General features: G+C 44.4%; 3 protein-coding genes across 10 annotated transcripts in view; all 3 read left to right on the forward strand.

Annotated features, from left to right (window-relative positions):
- Window positions 1–856: 856 nt before the first annotated feature.
- Window positions 857–1,884, forward strand: LOC117053739 (biorientation of chromosomes in cell division protein 1-like). Its single transcript, XM_033161809.1, has 2 exons — window positions 857–1,407; window positions 1,740–1,884. Exon 1 carries the CDS (start codon window positions 857–859, stop codon window positions 1,349–1,351), a length of 495 nt encoding a protein of 164 aa, XP_033017700.1. The 3' UTR covers window positions 1,352–1,407; window positions 1,740–1,884.
- A 3,572-nt stretch (window positions 1,885–5,456) lies between these two features.
- Window positions 5,457–16,336, forward strand: LOC117054102 (estradiol 17 beta-dehydrogenase 5-like). Its single transcript, XM_033162564.1, has 8 exons — window positions 5,457–5,562; window positions 6,947–7,114; window positions 9,169–9,285; window positions 10,591–10,668; window positions 10,792–10,914; window positions 13,641–13,750; window positions 15,288–15,453; window positions 16,250–16,336. The coding sequence occupies exons 1-8, from the start codon at window positions 5,476–5,478 to the stop codon at window positions 16,334–16,336; spliced, it is 936 nt and encodes a 311-aa protein (XP_033018455.1). The 5' UTR covers window positions 5,457–5,475.
- Window positions 16,337–18,778: 2,442 nt separating this feature from the next.
- Window positions 18,779–24,535, forward strand: part of LOC117054593 (aldo-keto reductase family 1 member C3-like) — a 45,927-nt gene continuing 40,170 nt past the window's right edge. For 4 of the 8 annotated variants that reach the window (XM_033163552.1, XM_033163551.1, XM_033163553.1 and 1 more), the window contains exons 1-4: window positions 18,780–18,933; window positions 20,798–20,965; window positions 21,769–21,885; window positions 23,077–23,154. In XM_033163552.1, coding sequence (XP_033019443.1) covers window positions 18,847–18,933; window positions 20,798–20,965; window positions 21,769–21,885; window positions 23,077–23,154 — 450 coding nt within the window. In that variant the 5' untranslated portion in view covers window positions 18,780–18,846. Of the gene's footprint in view, window positions 18,934–20,797; window positions 20,966–21,768; window positions 21,886–23,076; window positions 23,155–23,369; window positions 23,493–24,242; window positions 24,353–24,535 lie in introns of all 8 variants that reach the window. The other 4 variants (XM_033163558.1, XM_033163560.1, XM_033163555.1 and 1 more) reach the window with 3 other exon arrangements.

Raw genomic sequence — 24,535 nt, forward strand, 5'->3', positions numbered from 1 at the left:
TTGGGGGAAAGTGTTTGAAACAAGGCCAAATAAACACTACTGCATTCCAACACTGGTCTTCAGTGTCTCTCTGGCTGCTGCGGACAAAACAAGGCCCATATTTTTTTGCCAAGTGCTGTTGTAAGGTGCTCTGAAAACTGGGACATAATAAAACCAATGAGAGGGGTCTCTTCAGCGGCATGACCTTTTGAAGAATACTGGTAGCCAGCTTGTGACCTACAAGCTGGCTACCAGACAGCCTCCCATACACACACACACACACACCCCAGAGAGCCCTACTGCAGGTGGAGAGCAAAAATTGATGAGCAAGTAGGCATTCCTGAACATGCATAAGCTAGTCAGGGCATGAGGCAGAGTCACAATTTGGAACATGACTTAAACCGCTGCCGCTCCGTTTGCAATTGTTCAGGAGTGCCTAGGGCTGCATTTAATGGTGGGAGGTGCAAGCCCATTGTAGCGGAGGCTTGCAACCAGCACCTGGTACACCTGGCAACTGCTGGGGCCTTGGCATCCTAGAAAGCTGACAGCTGCCCTGGGAGCCCCACATCAGGCGCCATTTAAAATTTCCCACAATATCCCAGAGCTACTGCTACAGCAGCAGGCATTCTAGGCAACTGTCAATCACTATCAGCCAATTTTTATTTTTATTGGTAGTAAGCAATACAATACATAAATGGGCAACATGAAAATGCTCCGCGATGCCAACGTCACCAACAGCTGCCGCAGCGTGATCAGCAGAGGGTGCTGCAGTGGCGGCGTTGCCACCATCAGCCCCTGCAGCAGCACCTGGCGGGAGCGAGGGCGGCGGCGGCGCTGCTGTCCCGTTGGGCGGCGCTGGGAAGGCCGTGCCGGGGGGATGGCAGAGCTGGGCGGGGCGTCGCCCGGCACGGGCGGAGGCATCGGGAGCTCGGCGGGGCCTGGAGCGACGGACCCGGCCTCACTGCCCCCTGGCGATGCACAGCTCATCGTGGGGCAGCTCAAGAGCCGCGGCCTCTTTGACGCCTTCCGCAGGGACTGCGTGGCCGATGTCGACACCAAGCCAGCCTACCAGAATTTGAGACAGAAAGTGGACAACTTTGTGTCTACACACCTGGATAAGCAGGAATGGAACCCAGCAATGAACAAAAACCAGTTGCGGAATGGCGTTATTCAGTCGGGGGTGCTGGAAGCTGGAGTGGACAGAATTATTTCTCAGGTGGTGGATCCAAAACTAAACCACATCTTCAGGCCACAGATAGAGAAGGCAATTCATGATTTCCTGGCTGCACAGAAGAAAGAGGACTTGGTGCCAGCTCCTCCCCCGGAGCCGGAGAGTCAGGATCCTTCCCCTCCATCTCAAGATGCCTCGTAAGTGCATTTCTGGTGTTAAAGCAGCTGCAGTTGCAAAACCCAGACTGAATCTGGCAGGAGGACCGGTGCTAGGCCTTCTTGTGCCCTAGGCGAACCATCTTCTGGGCCCCCCCAGCCTGCTTTAGCAGGATCCGGGGGGTGGAGAGGCAAGCAGCAGTTTCTCCGCTTTAGCAAAGAGCTGCTGCTCGCCCACCCCGCCCCCTGCCCCCCGCCAAAGCCTGATTTAGCAGGAGCTGGGGGGTGTGTAGGGGGCAAGCAGCACCTCTCCGCTAAAGCAGAGAAACTGCTGCTAGCCTGTTCCGCCCAAGCCTGGCCAGTGCCCCATCCATTTTGGCGCCCTAGGTAATTGCCTAGTTCGCCTAAATGGACGCTCCGGCCCTGTCTGGCAGTGGGCTACATACATATCTGCAGGAATACAGTTTGTTAACTAATATCAACCGTGGTTGAAGGGAGGTGTTGGCAAAAGTCACATGTGGTTTCTACGCAGTGCGGAGGGATTGGTTAAATGTTGAAAATGTATTGCTATGGGCAGAAGTAGCATGTGTCTTCACTAATTCTGTATTTGGGGGATTGTTGCCACCTTTGTGGAAGCAGTAGGGTGAAAATTGGTTCTGGTGTGATGTGAGTGAAATTGGTGGTGGTTGGGATGTAGCAATAGGAATAAGGGGGTTTGGGGTATGCTTTGGTTTCCTGGGAGGCTATAGTCTGTTGGAAACCTTTCTAGAGGGGTTTGGACAAGGGAGCGTTCAGTGTATGAGCATGAAGCTGATCATTTACCAGCAAAGGATCACAGTGTGCTAGATGCTTAATTAAATTCAGTAATAACTCACAGTGCCTGCCCACCTCTGACACAACTGCATAAATAGTCCATTGTTGGCTTTCTGGGTATATCTAGGGGCAAGCAATCAAGCCTCGGCAGATTTCTGGAAGTGGTATGCGCCATGCCTTGCAGCTCAGCTCTTTGGCCAGGCTGATCAAGAAAATGTATCAAAGTGAGTGTGGAGCAAGAGACTTCTTTTGCCAGCCTCTCAACCGAGGGAATGTTCTCTTGTCTGTAAGATTTTTCAGGTGCCTGTTAGAAGCTGCTTAGAGGGTTGCATAAGCTCTCAAGTAGGCATTTGTGCTCAAGTATTGACTAGCAAATATCCAGAATTTTTTAAACAATAAAATACTAGAAAAGCAAAATAAATAAATAAAATAAAATAAAATAAATGGGCAACATAATACAATTTTAAATGGCAGCCTCCGCTGTATGTGTGTGTGCGCGCGCATGCGCACATGTGCCATTCAAGTTTCCCACAATACCTTTATTGAGTGTTCTGGGAAATTGAAAATGGTGGCTTGTGGCTGAACACCTTTGCTGTCAAGTAGGCCCTGTGGCTGGGGAATAGCATTGAAGGAGGAAAAACATGGAGGCTACTTTGCCAAGATTACTCTGTAGCTAGGAGTATTGCACATATCATTCTGTGCGAACTGCTTAGAGGTTATGTGTGGTTTATTTAACCAATTCTGTTAAATAAACAGAAATAAATAAATACTGCTCAGCTGGATATCAAAGCACCACGAGCAGATCCAGACACTCACAAAAATTAGGTACTTGGCCAACATCAATATGTGAGAGCAATTTACCTGGTTATTCACTGGGTTGTATTTTAATCTGGGTTTATTCCAGAGCCTCTCTTATCTTTTTACAATTAAAGAAGATACCTATGGATTTCACCCGGCCTGCAACCTCTAGTTCCTCAATGGGACCAGAGATGCAATCAACCAACAGAAGGCAAACCTATAAGATGGAATGTGAGCAAAAGATAAATAAATAAATGAGGGTCGCAGCTTTCCATCTTGCAAAAATAACGCACCCGAGTGTGAAACAACAATCGGGCACAGCTTTCTTGGAACAAAGCTTAGATATAGCTCATTGAAAGAAATCCAGCTAATTAATGAAAACAACTCCATACTTGCTCAAATTCCTACCACTACAATGAATCATGTAAGGCAATAACGTTTTATTACAACATCATCCCTAACCTGTGATCATGCTGGCAGGATCTCATGGGAGATGAACTCTTAACAGCATCCAAAGGGCCACAGGTTCCCCATCTCTGTTGCAGATGACAAAATGTGCTTATCAATCTCAACTTGCCAATGTTGGAAAGTTCACAAGAGTTATGGCCTGTGAGAGGCATATGGTATCACACCCCAAAACACAGATGTGGAACCAAATGTAGACATCAAAGATGGCTTCTCCCATATCACCCCTCACCTCCCACGTGCCCAGGAAATTTGTGACACTGGGCAATGCCATTCCATTCTCAACTTCAGGAAAAAGCTCACCTCTAGCCTGTCGGAAGCAAAAGACCACACTAACAGTCTCCAAAGCATTTGGTTTAGTTAGCACTAAAGATCTCTCCCATTTTATCCTGACACTTTAAAGCAGGGGTAGGAATCCTGTGGCCCTCCAGATACTGAATTCCATCTCTGCTCTGTCAGCAGAAGCCAGAGCAAGGACTCCCAATAGCACAATGGAAAAACAAATGCACTCTGGAGGGTCAGGATAATCCCCAGAATACAGTGATAGGGGAGGAGAGATTGAAACGCTCTGGGAGGTGTGCAGAACTGCCGAGTTGTTATCGTGTGGACATCTGCATTGACATTTTTGGCAGATGGATGGGTCCAAGTGGAAAGGTGAGAAGTTGTTCTTAAGCAGGAGCTGTGTGCCATTGCAGGAACTTTGCCGTGACACCACTCTCACCTAGATACAGACCCTGCTCTCTGCCTCGCCCTCGCTGTGACACCCAGCTGCTGCATGGAGCCATAAGCAGGAGTAACCTTTTCAACTCTTCCGCACTGGAACATGCAGGGGCAATTCTAATTGGTCCCAGGGATCATTAGAGCAGCCTGTGCATTTTTCAGTGGGAGTTGAACTGGAGTTTAACTTCTCAACAGCCCGGCTTGGCCCTCACACAGCTGTTATGATTCAGCACGATTCTTCAAGTGAATTTTATGCCACACTTTTAATTTTTAACCCTTATTTATCTTTTGCCCTAAGAACAGCACCTTTTTTTCAGCTCCGGCACCTCTCAGGTGGGTGCCATTATCATCATAAGAGAACAAGGTGAGTTCCGGCACCTCTTTTTCTAGAAAAATAGTGCTGCCTAAGAACCGTTAATTTGGTGCAGGCTGGCAGGCCTACAGTTATGACTTCCCCACAAAGAATTATGGGAAGTGTGGTTTGTTCAGTGTGCTGAAAGGTGTTAGGAGACCCCTATTCCTCTCACAGAGTTACAGTTCCGAGTGGTTTAACCATCAAGGAACTCTGGGAATTGTAGCTCTCTGAGGGGAATAGGGGTCTCCTAACAACTCCCAGCATCCTTGACAAGCTGCAGTTCCCAGGATTCTTTGGGGTGAGGCATGACTGTTAAAGTGGCATAAATGTCAGGCATGATTGTGGCATTGCTGCATTCAGCAAGTATTCCAGACATTTCCCAGCCCATTTTTGCATCACTTTCCATATTGCAACATTTGGGTTAACAGGTTTGTTGCACAAGACCTCTGAATCAGACCTGAACGTAGCAACTATCTGTGAACACCCCTACTTCAGGGCTCAGGGTGAAAAACTTCAGCATAAATATCTGGTCATTTGTCCACTGAGATGGATTTTTGGGTGTTGACTATGAACCCTGATTTGATGTATTATTTACTCAGTTTGGGGTGGGAGTGTTGCAAAATATGGGGTTTGTGCCGCAAAACCCTTCTGACAACTGCAAAACTTTGGCACCAGTTTGGAGGGGGGTTCCAAATTTGGGGGTTCGCAGTCAAGTAAGCTGCGTTTTTCCGTTGTCTTCTAACTGGTCGCCCAGCGAACTGGTGGAGACTGAATGAAAACAGCATGTGACCTCTGAGTTGATAGTGTGACAAGGCCAAGTATTTGACACCTCAGGGATCTATTATCATGTCAAGGTTCTGAGGGTTGTTTTTCATCTACCTTACATCAGCATCGCTTCTCCTTGCCCCTGAGGAAGTAATTCTATAAGAGATAAAGAGAGTTGTAGCCAACTCCACTTCTCTTCTCCAAAACTCTGGCAGAGTACATTAGCTTCCACGTCAGACCAAAGCTGTAAAAAGATGACTCTGGACAAAAACTCCTACCTTAAGATGAGCGATGGAAACAAAATCCCTTTGATTGGGCTTGGTACCTATTGCCCTGATGAAGTAAGTCAACTTTCTTTAGGTTTTCTTTTTATATCGCTTTTATGTGTATATAGGAAATTTCCTTTCTCAAACGGAAAGCCAACTGCAGTCTAAATAGGCTACCCTTTGTCATGGTTTTGCAAGGCCTCTCCCAAGGGTCAAACTACATGTCATTCCGTGAAGATGTCTGAGTTTTACAACACAAATAGCTGCTGTTGGAGAGAGCCACGGTGGGCGGAAAATGAGAGTTTAACCCTTATCCCTACTCCACGAACCCTGGCAGCTTACCCATCCCAAGTTGCTATTTGCATCTCTCCTGATGCAAATAGCAATTTCATTGTGTGTGGAGAGGAATGATTTTTGCAATGTCTGTGGCTGGCAAGGGTGTAGGTGTGTGTGAATTTCTCCTGCCTGTCCACTATTGTCCCAATCTGCAGGTATTTATATTTGAAAAATCAGTTGCATTCAATGAAGTGATATCTTTATTTCACATCGGTTTGCCCTACATTTTGCAGAACCGGCACTGTTACAGGTGCCTCATTCTACATTTGTAAGAAACCAATCTTTTAGTGCGGCAGAACCCGCACTTTGGAACTCCCTGCCTATTGACACTGGTATTAGCCCTTTATTTCAATATAACATTCTGGAAGTGGGATCAGAATGCTTTTCAGTTATGTTCAAATCTTGTTTTATAGCTGCAATAAATCCTGGTCTAGCAGAGAAAAGAGACCTTGTTTGAATTCCAGAACCAATATTTTTAAATGCTGCACAACAATAGTGATTTACATTTATATCCTGAACCCTTCTTCCATCATGGAACTCAAGGTGGCATGCATATATTTCCCAAGTGCTCTGCCTTGCAGACACCGAAAAGATTCTGACTTGTTGAAGCTAAGCAAGGTGGTAGCTTGCTGCTTCACCACCCTTAGAGAACATGCACTGGGAGAGAACCCAATTTTCTCAAATGCTTTGTATATAGATTATTGCCCACAGTGCCTTAAAATGACCATGGTCGGCATCCAATGCACTCATTCTATTAGTGCAAGGATTTGTGCTTGAGCAGTGGAACTTTCCCCCCTCTCGCCCCTCTGCAGCTGCCCTGCACCCTCCCCAAGTCTACTTCAGAGGTTTGGAGGGAAACCCAGAACAAATTTCAGGAAGCAAGTGGTGGTGAGGAGGCACAGGGAGGGGCGAGGCACATATTGCACAAGTGCGAATTCTTGCGCTGATAGAGCAGGTTACTTAGAGCTACACTGGTACAGCCCCATGTTAGGGTACAGCCCCATGGTATTCCATGTGCAGCTGTCTTTCAATGCAAAAGTGGCACGTGAGGAAACACAATCATGTAACCCTCCTGCCAAAGCCAGTGAAAATTGCTGACACTATTTGTTGTTTTAACCACCAGATTCAAAAAAGCAAGTGTGAGGAGGCTATAAAGGTAGCCATCGAGCTTGGCTTCCGCCTTATCGATGGAGCCTTCGTCTATGGGAATGAAGAGGAAATTGGACGAGGGATTAATGCGAAGATTGCAGATGGGACTGTGAAAAGGGATGAATTGTTTTACACTGGAAAGGTCAGTAAATATTAACTCTTGTAGTTGGTTGATTGGTGGACAGGCTTTGCTTCTACCATCCTTTCCTAACAGCTAAGGCCATGGAAGTTCATTTATTCAACTCAGTGGTTTCCAAATTTTACTTCTTTCCTTTCCAAATAGACTTGACTCCTCAGGAATCCCTGTGTATTGTAGACATCCTCACCATTGCCAAGCAGGAAAGAGGACAAGGGTCCTGCACCTTTGGCAGTTGGGCAACAGAGGAATTTCAGAATGTGTTGCTTGTCATACATGCAACAACTGCTGAAATCCTTTCTCTATACAACTAATGAAGCTGCAAGAGCCTGCTTCGTTTTGTTTTACTTGCCCGCCCAACATTACTCTGAGAACATAACTCAGGTCATTTCCAGACAACATGAGCATTTATTTGGATTTGTTTGCAGGGAGGTTATGCAAGATCAAGGAGGGACGTGGGTGGCGCTGTGGTCTAAACCACAGAGCCTAGGGCTTGCTGATCAGAAGGTTGGCAGTTTGAATCCCCACGACGGGGTGAGCTCCCATTGCTCAGTCCCAGCTCCTGCCCACCTAGCAGTTCAAAAGCACCCCCAAAAGTGCAAGTAGATAAATAGGTACCACTCAGACGGGAAGGTAAACGACGTTTCTGTGCGCTGCTCTGGTTCGCCAGAAGCGGCTTAGTCATGCTGGCCACATGACCTGGAAGCTGTACACCGCCTCCCTCGGCCAATAAAGCGAGATGAGCACTGCAACCCCAGAGTCGTTCGCAACTGGACCTAATGGTTAGGGGTCCCTTTACCTTTACCTATGCAAGATCAAGGGCAAGCAATTGATATCCCACACTTTCGAGTGCACTTTCCTTGCTGCAAAAAGTTTGGTTTGTTTGCACCAGAGCAGCAGGTCTACTAGAATTGTGCAACCTGAATTTTGCAGTTTGCCATTGAATGCCAATTGCAAAACTCTGAAGATGTTACACTGTATCCGCCCATTGAATGATAATCTTCTTGATGGGCAAGCAGCCTGTTAGGGAAGGTTGCCCATCACTGATTATCTTCTTGCAAAACTCCTAGGGCTCCTCCTGACCTATTTTATGAATATTCATCCTGTTTTGCTGTTAGATTATTATCTGGTCTTTACCAAGCATTCATTCCGATGTTTTTCTGGTGAGTTTATAAGGCAGGCATAGACAAACTCGGCCCTCCAGATGTTTTGGGACTGCAACTCCCATCACCCCTGACCACTGGTCCTGTTAGCCAAGGATCATGGGAGTTGTAGTCCCAAAACATCTGGAGGGCTGATTTTGCCTATGCCTGTTATAAGGGAATGAGCAATTATCCTGATTTGCTCATGCGGTATTTACGGGTCTTCCTGTCAAGTATTTGTTCATCTGTGCATTTTTCTCATTGCTTTCCTTGAGTGCAGGAAGCTCCTGCAGCCAATCAGAAACCGCACCTAGGTTTTTGGATGGTTTCAGGAGTCAAACAGACTCCCAGAACAGATTAAGTTCGAGAACCAAGGTAACACTGTAGATTTGTTGCACCAGTGTGATAGAGTGCTTTAATTTGCTTTAATTAAAGTTCTGGCATGTGCTTGATTCCCACCCACAATATATTGGCAGCCTGGAAGTGCACCTGATAAGTTTCCAGTGAAGCAAAGGTATCTCAGAACCCAGTTTGAAAGCCATTGTTTTAAGAATGATCTCTTTATATGAAAGTTAGACTATGGAAACTGCAACTGACTGGTACCCTACCTATATGGGGGGGGGGGGAAACAGTGCATTCTCTTAATAATTTAGTCACATATAATTTTACAACTGGAAAACGAAATGCCCAGGGTCCTTTCCTTTGAGGCAATAAACCAATAGCACATTATGTATGCTCATTTAGTTTTAACTCTACCTGGGAAGGTATATCCTTTGAGAAAAAGAAGTTATGATAACAGACATTTATCTGACACAATGGCCGTTGAAATTAATTGGAGTGTGTCTATACGCTTCAGTTAGAACCATTCATTCTGAAGGTGAACTGAATCCATGTTCTGCTGTTTGAAACCCTTTACAGCTTTGGGGCACCTTTCATCGCCCAGAACTTGTCCGGACAAGTGTGGAAGAATCTCTAAAGAAACTTAAACTTGATTATATGGATCTCTTTCTTATTCACATGCCATTTCCTCTCAAGGTAATTCCCACCCCCTCACTAGTTGATGAACCAAAACCAAACTTTCCTTCCCTCCTTCCTTCCTTCCTTCCTTCCTTCCTTCCTTCCTTCCTTTCTTGTAAAATTCTTACCTTAAAAAGTATATATTAAGATGGATTTAATGTTAAGCGTACACATTAATTGTTTTGATCAGAAACATACCCATGTTGGTTTCAGAAGATGACTAACACAGAGAGAGAGAGTGAAATGATGCCAATATTGTTTCAAATGCTGGGAGCAAAGTTTCCAACCATATCTAACTATCCTTCACACTTTAGATGTTATCAAAATCAAGGGGAAATGAATAGTGTATTTACCTACCCATGACTGCTGTCTTCAAAAGGAAATGTTTTAGTGTAGAGATGAAGTTGGCTCATATGACAACTGGTTTATCAAGTGGCTAATGTTGTCGTCTCTGATGGGCAGCAGTTCTCCAAAATATCAGAGGCTTTATTATTATTATTTTTTTAAAGAACTTTAAGTCCTGTTACCAAAACTTTTTTAGCTGGATATATGGGAATTGAACTTGAGGGATGGAAGGAACTCCCAATGGGAGCAAGACCACTTTGAATAATAGCAACCTGGAGTAGGATTTTCATTGAGATTGCAGTGCAGGAGGAAAAGGTTACCCCTCACAGTACTCTAGTTAGCGCTAGTAACTGTAAAAGTAACAACAATTGCAATAGAGTTAATTTGGTTCTCCATCTAACTCTGACCAGTGAAGTCATAAGTGTGCACTGAAGTGTAACCATAATAACAGATAAGTTGCATTCCCTCACCAATTAGAAATTGCAGCCAGGACAAGCCCCACTTGGACCACAAGGGGGGGAGGACATATAAAATAATCTACATCTGGAAATAGCTTAACCTTGTTTGGAAATGTAATAATCATAATCAACAAAATGTTTAAAAAAAAGGTCAATGCTTTCATTTTGTTTAATCTGCTTTTACAATTGTTTATTGATAACGGGTTGTTTCCAGACTGACATCACAAACCAGCAGATGTCTACTCAGAAATAAGCACCACTGAGTTCAATGCATCTTACTCCCAGGTAACTGTGTATGTGATAGCAGCCTTAGTCATGCTTAGAGTCAACCACTGAAATTAATGAAATTAAGTCCCATTGCTTTCAATGGTTCTCTGAGCATAGTTAAGTCTAGCCCTAGTCCTAAGCCCAAACTTTATGCCATCTGAAAGGCCTTTATAGAGGAAAGATGGGAAGTAAAATGGGTTTTTGTTGCTGTTGTTTCTATGTTGAGTAAATTTTTATTTTTATAATTTTAAAGCCAGGAGCTGATCCGCTACCAAAAGATGAAAGTGGAAAGCTGGTCTTCGACGACGTTGACTTGTGTCAAACCTGGGAGGTGTGTATCATTGCGGTTGTGTAGCAACAGCAGGACAGTCCCCCAAATCAAAACTGTACACTTATTTCAGCAGCATAATTTATACAGCCTGCTTTGTGCATATACTTTCATCATCTTCTGCAGGCCATGGAATTATGTAAAGATGCAGGTTTGGTGAAGTCTATTGGTGTCTCCAACTTCAACGAGAGGCTTCTGGAGAAGATCCTGAACAAACCTGGCCTCAAGTACAAGCCTGTTCTCAACCAGGTATAATTCTGGGGTCCTCCAGATGACCTGTTTATTGAGCATTTATTCTGATTCACATTCCTTCTACTTTGCAGGAAGGCCATATGATAGAATTCATTCTGATTTGCCTGCACAGAGGTTATACATCTTCCTTTCAATTGATTATTATCCCACACTTCTTTTACTGCATTTCTTCTTTACCTTCCAAACTGCATTTTTAAAAATTGATTTGTTGCACCGAAGCGCGTAAATTCACTTTCATAGCACAACCCTAAATTTTCTGGTATGCAGCTGAATCCCTCCCACAAAATACTGAGTCTTGATCTGTCTGTCACATTTGTATTCCAGCCCTCCTCCAAAAACTTAAGGGCAGCCTACCCAGAGGCTTCTCTATTTTAGGCTCACAACAGCCCAGTGTTGTAGTTTTGGCTGAAAGGTAGTGGCTGGCTCAGACAGTTTTATGGCCAGAGTTTGAAGCCAGATTTTCCCAATCCATTTGTGATATTCTATCCGTCACTCTGCCACACTTGCTTTCCTGAGGAAATGCTCATTGGTCCATGACATGCCCAGGAAAATCCATCCATTCATCCCACATAGCTTGTATTGTTACGTGATTGAGGCTAATCTAACTGGGTTTTGAGAGTTCCCTCCAACCCTGTGACACTCTTTGTGAAAAGGGACTGCTGGAATGACTCAAAACAGGTCCTTTGTCAAGTCAGTAGCCCTGGCCAGGTTTGTTCAGTGTGCGCTTTTGTAATGTAAGCCAGAGTCAATACGTCACCACAATAGTTGTAGATCAGTGGTTCCTAATTAGGGGTCCACGGAATACACCCAGGGGGTCTGCGGCCCCATCCCTTGCCTCCCCCAACTAATTTTTTTTGTCATTCTTGCATGGTAATATCACAAATTTTACAGTCTGTTTTAGCACTGTGCGGTTTTTTTAATATATTGGCCAAAATCACACTGCAATAACGATTCTGACCCGGCAACCCACAGCAATATAACACTCCTCACGCGAGGGAGGGCAGGGCAGGGCAGCCGATTTCAAGGCACTGTGGCACTACCTTGCCCTGGCACTGAGGCAGAGCAGCTTTTCTCAGTCAGCAGGAAAGCAGCAGCAGCAGCAGCCACAGTGGATGTGCATCTTCGCTGGCTGCCACCGCTTTGTCTCCTCCCCCCACCCATCCGATTTCTGCAGCTGCTCCTTCCCTCATCCCCACGCCCAATCTCCATTTTCAGACATCGGGATATATCAGAATATCACAATGTTTAACTGCTGATGTATCATAGAAACATAGAGTTGGAAGAGACCACAAGGGCCATCCAGTCCAACATCACGATGTTGAAAAGCAGATATCGCTCAGCCCTAGTCTGGTTTTTTTTTTTAGTATACCTAAAATCCTTTGCTTTCTGTTCAAAAAATTGCTTTGCAGAAGTAAGCACCATAGTTATCAAAATTTTCAAAAGTAGAGGGTCCGCGGTTTGTTTGTTTTTTTAAATTAGGGGGTCCTCAGTAATTAGCAAATTGGGAACCATTGTTGTAGATACTTCTAGAAGGGGATCAAAAACACTGGCGGACGAAGCGGTTCGCCCCGGGTGCCATCCTTGGCAGGGTGCCGTCATGGCCGCCCTCAGGATGCACACCACGCACCCCCTGGGATGCACACCATGCTCCCTGGATGCACACCAGCCATGCCCCTGCCTGTTCTCTACTCCCACTGCTGGAACATGCAGCTCCACCACTGATCAAAAGAGAGCAAGTTTTTTCTTGCCCCTTCCCTGGGTGGAGATACTGTCATAAAAGTATCTCTGTATGTGAAAGGGTATCCTGCAATGCAGGAATCTTCCATCTTATGCTCAGCCTCTATATAATGTATAAGTAAACCTTCACATTAGAGAAACTCCGCAAATCTCCAGTGACCTCATTCAAAGGAAATGAACCCCGAGGCACGCATTGGAACCCCAAAAACATCTCAATGCTCAGAGATCGGTGCAACAATATTAATTTGCTTTTTGCTCCCTGTCTGAATTACATTCAGGGAAGATTGTCTGACAACAGGAACTGTATTCAGAATGATGGCTCATATATTTTATCAATGTTAGAATGAGGAGCAGGACTGTGCTGGCAAGCTCTGTCCCTGGCACCTTGCATTTTAGCTGGCCAAATGTACCCTGGCATTTCCTCATCCAACATGAATGTCTGCCAGGAGGAAGCCTTTGCAGGTGCATCTATATGCATAAAGGCTCCCATGCAATCTGGAAACCCAAATGAGCAGGGTTCCACATTACATGGAAATTTTCATTCTTGTCTGTCTAGAGACATCAGGGGGGCAAGGCTCGTCTTCTCCCTGCTCACACAGTGATAGAATGCAAAAGCTGTTCTTCCGAAAGGAGGCAACAGGCTTTAAAATTAAATAAATCGCTGAACACGGGGAGTGAGATTGATTGCATCAGTGGAAAGTGTGAATGTGGGTTCTGAATTCACAATAACTGAGGGCCCTGATCGTGCAGGAATCCTGGCCACAGTTGTATCCACATAGAGCTCTGTTCGAAAAATTCTGCTAAATGCACAAAGCACAGGGAACTTGGATGCAAAATCCCACTTCCCCATTCCAGATGTTCAGGTCCATTCATAATGCTCTGTCTTCAAGAAGCAATTTATTTTTGTTATTTTGTAACAAGACTGTAAAGACTGCTCCTCTTGACTGTGCTTCTTACTCTCGGCTTGTGCACAAATTCTCTACCAGGTCGAATGCCACCCTTATCTCAAGCAAGCCAAGCTGCTGTCCTTCTGCCAATCAAAGGATATTGTCCTGGAAGCTTTCTCTGCTTTAGGATCACAGAGAGACGAGGCTTGGTAGGAGAAGACACTGAACTTTGATAATTTATTCCAGTATTTCAAGGATTAGCCAACCATTAACCAGCAACTGTAGGGAACCTTTGGCCCTGAAGATGTGGCTGAGTTACAACTCCCATCAGCTGCAGCAAGCATGCCCAATGGCCAAGGATTATGCCAGTAGCAGCTCAGCCAAAGGTTCCCTATGCTTTTCCTTCTTTTTTCTTTCTTTCTTTTTTTCCACAAAATTTTTATTGATTAAAACACAATGCAACCAATATATTCTTGCATTAACATACAATATCATATTTATCATACATTTCCCATTTTCCCATCCCATCCTCACACCCACCACCAAACACCCCTCTGACTTCCCTCCGTCACTCTTTTGACTTCCATTGGAAGCTATTTGTTCACTATTTGTACATTCTTAGTTTCTGTATATTTCTATAATCATCTTTAATTCTTTATGTAAATTAATATTTAAAAAAAATCCTTCATAATCTCTTACTCCAAGCATATTAGCACTTCTTTCTTTGAGCAATGTTTCTCCATATACTCCTCATAACATTCCCGTTGTTCCTTCAAATTTTGATTTGTTTGGTTTCTTATTGCTGCTGTCAGTTTTGCCGTTAACAAATACTCGTTTAACTTGCCTATCCACTTGCAGTATTTCAAGGATTAGCCAACCATTAACCAGCAACTGTAGGGGAACCTTTGGCCCTGAAGAGGTGGCTGAGTTACAGCTCCCGTCAGCTGCAGCAAGCATGCCCAATGGCCAAGGATTATGCCAGTAGCAGCTCAGCCAAAGGTTCCCCATGCTTGTTCTAGTGCAGCAATCAGGGATCAGAGAGGAAGGAGAAAAGTGCACCAGCCAAACCAGGAAGAATATCTGACCCAAGATAGCAAATATGGGATCAGGGGAAGGGGCGCAAAGGTGGCACCTAGTCAAAGCCATATAGAAATTAGGGGAAAGGAATGTGTGCTTAACAAGGGTAGATGAATCTGACAATTTGGGTTTCTCCTTTTTCTTAAATTCTAGTTTCCACATCATTCCACATCAAATTTAATGTTGTTGTTGTTTTTTAATTTAAGTTCTCATGAAAATTTGTCAGCATTTTAGTGTGCATTTCTGCTAATGCACACATTTCTGTTTGCAATTTTGTCTACCGGACCCAACCATTTTAAGCAGTGTGGACTAAATCCCTCAGGGATTCACTTCTAAACTCCTTGCAGCTGCACCAAAGGAGGAAAGGAGCATATGAGTTCAGAGGGAGGCTAGGCTCAGTCCCATCACAACAAACTATGGTTTATCAGTATATGAAAATGGCCAGTAAGACTGATGAGTAAATATGTATAGGATTGTGTTTTTGGTCCTCTGTCCCTGCCCTCTGCACAGAACACCTGTTTGCAGGGTTCTTTGGTTGGGTTCCTCCATGCCAGATGATCTGGTCTAAAACAGCTTTATACTTACAGTGTCTAGATATGCTCAAATGTTGACTTGAATATATCACAATATTGCTATTTAATGACACCTGAGGTTGCTTTCCTCTTGCAGGATGGACACAAGCACGCCAGTTCTTCGTGAGGAACCAGTACTGGTTGACCTTGCTAAGAAGCACAACCGAAGCCCAGCGCTCATTGCCTTGCGCTACCAGTTGCAGCGTGGCATTGTGGTTCTGGCCAAGAGTTTCACCAAAAAACACATTAAAGAAAACCTCCAGGTAAACTGGCAGTATGCAGATGCAGTGAACCCAAAGTCTAATGTGTACTGGTTTAGGTGAGACATTGGGAGCTGAGTGTTTGTTCATATCTGTACTTTAAGTAGAATAACCTACCGCATACTGAACACAAACCAGTAACAGTCTGTCAGAGTTAAGTTGTGGGATAAGCAATAGTGGAGATGGGGTCCATCTTACTCACAGGAGCTCAACTGCGTAAGCTGAGTTGAATGAGAACCATTGAAGTCTAAAACACAATGAGAGTGCAGGTGAGATCAGTGAGAGATTCTGCAGGATAGGGGGGCCAATGTCTCCTTTTTCTGTCCACTTTGTCTCAGCGCTTGAGCTTCAGAAAATCTAGAGCCTCTTTCCATATGAACCTACCCAGACCCCGAGATCATCTTCTGAGGCCCTTCCTCGCGAGGTCTGGAAGGTGGCAACACGAGAACAGGCCTTCTCTGCAGTGATTCCCTGTCTGTGGAACGCTCTCCCCGGGGAAGTTCGCCTGGCACCTTCATTATACACCTTTAGGCACCAGGCAAAAATTTTCCTTTTTAACCAGGACTTTGGTTGATCTTATTGACCTCCAACACCCTTTTAGAATGTGGCTTTGCGGGGGGGGGTATTGTTTTTTGTTTGATTTTATATGTTGTGGTCTTGTTTGTGAACTGCTCTGAGACCTCTGGGTATAGGGCGGTGTATAAATTGAAATAATAATAATAATAATAATAATAATAATAATAATAATAATTAATAAATAGCCCTTGCTGATTATATGCAACCCTGTCACATCTGCTAGGTATTTGATTTCCAGATGCCTGAAGAGGACATGAAAACCCTCAATGGCCTCAAAAGAAATGTTCGCTACATGAAACTGACAGGGTGAGTTGAAGGCAGCAAGGCAAGGGAATCTGTTGTTAGAGTTGAGCCCGATCCATATTGTCACACAGTGATACGGGTGGCCATTTGAGAAGCCCACGTGTGGAGGCAGCTCCTGGTGGGAATCAGGTGTTTGTGGTTGCAGCCAGAGCACTCCTCGTTCCTTGTTGCCCTGGGGACGGGGTGGTAGCACCCCTGACAATTTTTTTGGGGGGGGGAGTGTCATGGGGAAGTGGGGTGGGGACACGCACACAAGCTGCACACAAGGGGCCAAGATGTCAGACTGGTGCTCAAAAGAAGCAATTTATTACACCCAACACATTTCAAGAAGGATTGCCCTCCAAACCAAAAGGTCTTCATGTGCCTTCCTCTGGTATGCCAGTTAAAACTGCCCTCAGTTGTGGTGAAGGACACTCGGGTTTGGTGAAGGGCACTATGTTGCTACCAATCTAGTTTTGTTTTGTTTGTCATTGCAGCTGGCTTCTGTATATGAAATGTGCACCACCTTGCAATTTGCCTCAGGCAAGCAAGTTGTGGTGGGCCGGCCCAAGGATGACAATCCTGAGATAGATAGCAAACCCACCAGCAAACATTGTGGCTGCATACACACTGTTCACTTAAAGCACAGGACTTTCCCCCAAAGAATCCTGGGAACTTTAGTTTGTTAAGGGAATTGTAGTTCTCCGAGGGTAAACTCCAGTGGCTAGGCTTCATGTGCTTTAAATGCGTTGGGTATTCCTTCTGAAGCCTGAATCTCACCCTTTCTTTCTCCTTGTAATTTAGAAGCTCCATTGATTATTATTTTTCAGATTTGCTTCCCATCCTAACTATACATTCGGAGATGAATAAAACCCTTTGACTGATTCCGTCCTCAATGCTGTTCACTCCCTTCAACAGATGGATCTATCATACACATTTTTCTTTGCAATTTTGCCTAAAATAAAGTGCTTTTGCATGGTGTTTCCCCTAATATATGTTCTTTAATGCATACTTTACCCCAGTATATGCATTTTTGCGATTATTCTGTAGCTGAAAAACTGCACCACAAAATTCAGAGAATTGCCACTTTCTTGGGATAACTGCATTTCAATCTGCATATTGCTTCAAGAAATGTGAGCTGTGTAGTTTCTCATTAAAATATGAACAAAACTCCTCCTCCATCCCTAGTTCTCCCTAATGTGTCAAATAGCAGTTTCAAGGGGGTGATTCGTATATTGAAAATAGCACAAGCCGGGGGAGGATTAACCTTCATAAAAATAAGCAGCTGCGTAGCCTGAGATTTATTGCCAAGATGATTTGAAATAAATTCAGAAAATAAGAAGAACCTGCAGGATCAGGCCAGTGACCCATCTAGTCCAGCATCCTGTTCTCACAGTGGCCAACCAGATGCCTGAGGGAAGAAGGACATGAGAGGAAACCTCTAAATTACAAAGTCACAGCTTCCACTTCAGAGGAAGGGATGGGCAGGAATGACCATTGCTGGCTCTGAGGTCCTCTGCTGGCTGTCAGAAGTAAAGAGCACAGGGTTTCGATTGTCTGCCATCTTGACCTGAAATGACTTCTGACTGTGTTTCTCTGGTCACTCTGTTTCACAGCAGATGATGTTATACGCATGCATTTTATCCTCTGGAAACTGGAACAATATTCAAAGTGTCCGTGCTGACCTCTCGAAAAGAATTCTGGGAACTGTAGTTTACCCCTCACAAAGCTACCATTCCCAGCATCTTTAACAAATCTCAGTTCCCAGGATTCTTTGGGGAATGTCGTATACATCAAATGTGTTTTCCATGTGCTGGCAAAGTGTACACAGCCAGAGGCAGTTTGGGATCTTATTTCTATGCTCCTTTCCTTCCTTACATCCTTTGAGTGTTCATTGGCACTCAGAACACCCAGCTTCATTGGGTTAACAGATGCCTCCACATATTTCATTTATTATTTTGTTTCTGAACATGTGTTTTCATTTCAATACAGCAGCCTGAAGAAAAGGTCTGCATAGCTTTTAGGCTTGCTTTTCCTATGTCTAACATTTATGAATCTAACAAAGAGGTGAAGTTTTTGATGAAAAATTGCAATAGGCCTCTGCATTGCTTTACTGGAACGCAATGGAGGAGGAGGAGGAGGAGAAAGCTATTTTTTATCCTGTGAAAGCAATGCTGCTTAGTCCACAATGAAACTGCTAAACTGCTAGTGTAGCAAAGGACATTTTGTTGAAAGTTACTGATAAAAAGTTGGCCATAGCTTATTTATCCTATGAAAGCAATGCTGCTTAAGTCAACAAGGAAACTGCTGGTGTACCAAAGGACATTCTGCTGATAGTTACTGATAAAATGCTGGCCATAGGTTTCCCCGCCCTTCTCTCTCATTTCTTTGGAGTATTTAAGCACTCTCCTCCTATCGTGGCAACAGAAGACATTTCATTAGAAACACAGACTTCATTTTTCTCCCTCGAGATTTTCCTTTTGAGTGCTGATCAGTTTCGGCCTGGAGCCAAGAACTGAAGAAGCACAGAAGCAGAAAATGGCACTTAGCAAAGACCGTGGCATTACAATGAATGATGGGAACAAAATCCCCATATTGGGGTTTGGGACCTATACCCCGGACACTGTAAGTAAAACATTTAACTCTCAGCTAGGAAGGTAGCCCATCTAGGAGAAGGAAAACTCTGCTCTTAAACCTCTGCTGCTTTGTGGGATATCTTGAGGAGAAGAAAAGGAGTAAACCCTGCACAAATCTGGGGTGGAGTTCCTAAGACAGTTGGGTGGTGCATTGCATGCCTCCTCCTTCCAAATCCTGCAGCCAAGCTGGTGCCAAATATATTACTCTGCTTTCATTTGGATCACATCAGCAAGGATATGGGGGGGCCTTTTCATCTGGGCAGCCCAAGACCTCCATACCCACTGCCCAGGCTTACGTCCCAGGGAAGTCACTTTGGTGCTGCTAACACAACAGTTTGACTTTCCATAGGAGTCACACTCCATTGTCTCTAGAGACAGACAGATGCCAACAACATGGATGGAGGGGTTCACAACATTAACTTGCTTCTCCCATGGCCATAGCCTTGGATTCCAGCAGAAATCAGGCGCGGCTCCATCTCTCAGCTGCCCAGCCAGCTTTCTGCTCACAACTCCTGGCTCTCTCTCACACGCACACACCCTAGTTTTTGTCTTTCTAACTACCCACCCATTTGCCCTCTGGCACAGAGCTGCTTCATTTATTACCTTAACCCCTCATACTTAAGGGGGCCATTGCCAAGAGACTTGCATACCTATTCCAGCAATTGGATCCTTGTTGGATCCAGAAGTTGGAAGGAATTCAGGCATAGAGCCGAAACCCCACTCACATCCAATTTTTACACACACACCATTAAATATTTCATTTTTTTCACAATAATTCCTTTTAGTACAGTTGATTTTTAATGGATCTTCTCAGTGTGTACCCACATAAATATAGGTATCATCATCATTAATGTGCACCCCCTTGGCTTGGCACCCTGTGCGGAGATCCTCCCATACCACCCTAAATCTGGCACTTACCTGCAGCCAATAAGAGCCTGCTGTTCCCCAGGCTAATCTGAATGTACCTGATCCATCCCCTGTCTCTACATATTACATGCAGGTCTCTCTCTGTGTGTGTATTATAACAGTAACACCATCAACATAACATAAAATGCAAACCAAAACATGGAGTACATATTGTCAGCTACGAAACGGCAAGGTACTGTGCATACACAATAGGTTCACTAATTAATTAGTCCTCTCCATAGAGATACAATGCATGTGTTCTAGGGGGTTGCAATAACTCTGCTGACTTATTGATGTGATCTTAACAAGTCCTAAAAATTCTCCCATTTTGCCTGACCATTCATAAATTCATGAATAAATCTGGCATGTTTGGGTCAAGCACTCAGAAATTGCTATTTCCCATACTTGTGCATACCACGAACACAAGATATGACTTCACCCTATTTCCCACCTGGCAGCTATCTTGGAGCATCCATTTTAATTCCCCACATTGCCTTGGCGTGTGCTGGTGGAGGGATTGTGGGAAATTAAAATGGCAACTCACCACCTCGCAACCTGGATTGGAGCCCTGTTGTCATGGCTGCTCAGTGCCACCCTGCCTCATGAAAGACATCCCACAAGAGGACCCAGGCATCATCAGGGCTGGATCTAGACACATCAAAGAAGCATTTCTGTTTAAAGTGTTGTACATTTAAACAGGGAAAACAGGTAGAGAAAAATGGGACTCCGTTTCGCCATCGGGTGGCACAATGTTATATCGCACATGCAACACATATAAATCACGTTTTCTTTATTTTCCTTTGATGTGTCTAGATTGAGCCTAGCTGAGTCCCTGGGACTCGGGTCTAGTTTCAAAATGTCCACCGACACTCACAGGTACCCTTTGACATTAATTTCCCCACTGAAGCAGAGACCTTGTCTGACCTTTTCACCTTTTCAACCGGCAGGTTCCAAAAAGTAAGGTTGAAGAGGATACAAAGATAGCAATAGAACTGGGCTTCCGTCATATTGATAGCGCATATGCATACCAGATTGAGGAGCAAGTTGGACGGGCCGTTCGTGCGAAGATTTCAGATGGAACAGTAAAAAGGGAAGACATTTTCTACACTGGAAAAGTGAGTGAGTTTGGCATTTTTTAATGAAATGAGTAAAATATGGTACCTGCATCATAATGCAATTACATACGAACGCATCTCTGCCGCTGCCCCTGCCTCTCACCACTTGCTTGACAGCGAGCCTTCGCTCCATAAGACGCACAGACATTTCCCCTTACTTTTCAGGAGGGAAAACTGTGTCTTATGGAGCGAAAAATGCAGTATTTCACAGACGTTATTTAACAAAATCAGGGCAAAATGGCTCTCCCTATATAAACCTACCCAGATTCTGTGTTCATCCACTGAGGTACTTCTTCATATGCCTCCTCCATGTGAGGCTTTGAGGGTGGCAACACGAGAACGGGGCCTTATCTGCATGGCTCCCCGTTTGGGGAATGCTCTCTGCAAGGAGGTTCATTATACACCTCCAGGCGCCAGGCGAAAATGTTCCTCTTCAACCAGTCCTTTGTCTGATTAATATTCTACAGCCTTTTTAAACATGTTTGTGGGAGGAGGGATTCCTCTTATGTTGCTTCTGTTTTGACTATTTATTTGTGCTTTTATCTTGTGAACCACCCTGAGATCTTTTGATTAAGGGCAATATAGAAATTTAATAAATAAATGGTAAAAAAATTATTTATTAGCAATAATGATTTTAAAATTACTTTACCTCACCACAGCAATTCAAAATACTCTTCAGAACAATATTTGAGTGTGTCCTTAACACTGTGCACACCAGAATAGTCATCTGCCACAGCTAAACTGTCCTGAGACCCAAAAACTCTATGGCTGCGTGAAAATATAAATCTCTATATTTTTGACAGCTCTGGAGTACCTTCCACCGCCCTGAGCTGGTTCGGAAATGCTTAGAAGAATCGCTGAAGAAACTCCAGTTTGACTACATGGATCTATTCTTAATTCACAATCCATATTCTATGAAGGTAAATAATTATGAGTGCCGCAAGCCCAGAGTCGTCCGCGACTGGACTTAACAGTCAGGGGTCCTTTACCTTTACCTTTCAATACAAGTATTGAGTACAATATTTGAATGTGTGTGGGGAGAGCCTGCTAAAAATATTTGATTTCCTGAAAGAACATTGGGAATTGTCATTTCCTAGAGATGCTGACAGTTCTCTGCTAGACCATATCTCAATCAAAGAATGATCACTCCCAGATTTGGAGGGAGAAACCATGCCAGTTAAAGAAAACATTTGCATATACTGATTACATTAACTACATGGGCATCATAAAAAAGAAATCATCTGCAGAGCAGGACTTGGCGTGGGAGCGAGGGAAGGAAAAAAATGGTTGGAGAGATGGGGGGACAGACCTGTGCAGAGAGAGAAGACAGTTTGTTCTATAGGGCACTGAAATAATTAAAGCATGTTTGGGGAACCCATGGCCTTCCAGATGTTGCAACTCCTATCATCCCTGATCATTGTCTTTGCTGACTGCAGCTTATGGAACCTGGAGGCCAGCAAGGCCTGGAGATCCACTGATTCCCCACCTCTGGATTAAAGGAGACAATACTGAGTTACTATTGCAGCGGTGGGATGCGGGGGGTGCTGTGGTCTAAACCACTGAGCGCCTCGGGCCTGCTGATCAGAAGGTTGGAGGTTTGAATCCCTGCAATGGGGTGAACTTCCATTGCTCTGTCCCAGCTCCTGGAAACCCAGGAAGGTAAATAGCATTTCCGTGCGCTCTGGGTTCCGTCAGTGTCCTGTTGCGCCAGAAGCAGTTTAGTCGTGCTGTCCACATGACCTGGAAAGCTGTCTGTGGACAAACGCCGGCTCTCTCGGCCTGTAAGCAATAAGAGCATCACCACCCCATAGTCACCATTGACTGGACTTAACCGTCCAGGGGTCTTTTACCTTTACCTTTACCTAATATTGCAACGTAAGTATTATTTTCCTGGATAAAGTAACACTTTATCCCCCTTGAAGAATAAACAAGAATGTCAAATGTGGTGCTTGTGACTTGAGTTTCCTACAGATCCCTGCAATGTGGTATCTGCCCCTGCAAGGTTAACTCTCTTTTTCTATCACTGTCCATTAGTATTAGATAGTATTACAGAGATAAGAGAACTTCCATGCCTGACCTGCATTCATTCCCTTCCCCTCCTTCTTTTCCAGCCTGGACCAGATTTATTTCCCATGGGAGAAGACAAAAAATTGATTATTGACAACGTAGATCTTCTGCAGACATGGGAGGTAGGTGCCTGGGATTAGGAAATCCAGCCCTTCAGTCATTCGGGTACAGAGCACAGTAGCCTTACACCAGAGAAGGCATGTCCAGAACAATGACTCACACAATGGCTCCTGTGAGAGCTGGTGAAATATAAGCCTCCAATCTTAATGGGGGGGGAGTGTGGCCTCAGCTATTCAACAAACACCACTCAACCAACATGTCGTGTTTTCTTTGCCAGGCAATGGAGGCGTGCAAAGATGCCGGCTTGGTGAGGTCCATCGGAGTGTCCAACTTCACCCGTAAGCACCTGGAAATGATCCTGAACAAGCCAGGATTGAAACACAAGCCAGTGATAAACCAGGTGAAGTGTGATTGCTTTTTTTTAGGGGTTTGTTCATAGCTGTCAACCTTCCTTTTTTGCGGGAAATTCCCCTATCAGTACTACAGGGAAGGTTGACAGCTATGGGTTTGTTCCAAGCACGGTTGAAAGCTGCTTTATTTAAGCTGTTTTTGTGAGAGGACCTTTGTTTTGACAAACACAGCCATTCCCTGAAAAAAAAACTTGCTTAAGGCTATAAGGTAACAAACAACAGACAACACGGTAAAATTGCAGGATGTATACAAATAACCCAAACCATAAGAGTATTCAATCATATATATATACACAACCGGAGGGGATATAATCCATAACACGTACAAATGTCTCAAAAGAGGCAATTAAGATTCCAAAAGTGCAATGTTCAATGTGCAAAAAGTTCAATGCGATAAGGTGCTCAAGTCTCTTAGGCGTCCACGTCTGTTTTCCAACGGGTGGCTAGCTTGCATTATCCCCGTTTCACTCTTATCGTTTCTTCAAGGGAGGGTCTTCAAATATTCGTACATAGAAACTTAACAAGGCTGAAATGCTCACAAACCTCAACGGTTCCTGGTTGTCAAAGCTAAGTTCAACTGAAGGTTACAAGGTTAAATACAATTTTTCTAAAACCATCAATCATGACAGACGTGGACACCTAAGAGACTTGAGCACCTTATCACTCCTTTATTTCACTGTATTCTTTGTTTCATCTGAATTCTCACTTTTGGGTTGTGTTGGGGGATTTTGAATCTGCAGGTTGAATGCAATCCTAATCGGAACCAAAGCAAGCTGCTGGCCTTCTGCAAGTCACACAATATTGTCCTAGAAGGATATTGCGTCCTAGGATCCCAAAGGGACCCAAAATGGTAAGAGATAAAGCCAAAATGTTTTGGGACCACCTCAGGTACCACCTAGGCCCACTATTCCCCAGCATCCACATCAGCTCTGAAGGTTGTATTCTTGGCCCCACAATTAATAAAGATCCTCATGGTGGATACCAGCACCAGGGCCTTTTCTGCAGTGGCCCCACAATTGGGGGAACTAATTCC

Source organism: Lacerta agilis, chromosome 10 (assembly GCF_009819535.1).
Source record: "Lacerta agilis isolate rLacAgi1 chromosome 10, rLacAgi1.pri, whole genome shotgun sequence".
Taxonomy (NCBI): Eukaryota; Metazoa; Chordata; class Lepidosauria; order Squamata; family Lacertidae; genus Lacerta; species Lacerta agilis.

Bases quoted from the DNA above. Each gene is read 5' to 3' on its own strand.
- LOC117054102 (XM_033162564.1), top strand. From the start codon at position 5,476: ATGACTCTGGACAAAAACTCCTACCTTAAGATGAGCGATGGAAACAAA. The intron at 9,286-10,590 runs GTAATTCCCACC...ATAATTTTAAAG, and splicing joins ACATGCCATTTCCTCTCAAG to CCAGGAGCTGATCCGCTACC. The intron at 15,454-16,249 runs GTAAACTGGCAG...CACATCTGCTAG, and splicing joins ACATTAAAGAAAACCTCCAG to GTATTTGATTTCCAGATGCC.
- LOC117053739 (XM_033161809.1), top strand. From the start codon at position 857: ATGGCAGAGCTGGGCGGGGCGTCGCCCGGCACGGGCGGAGGCATCGGG.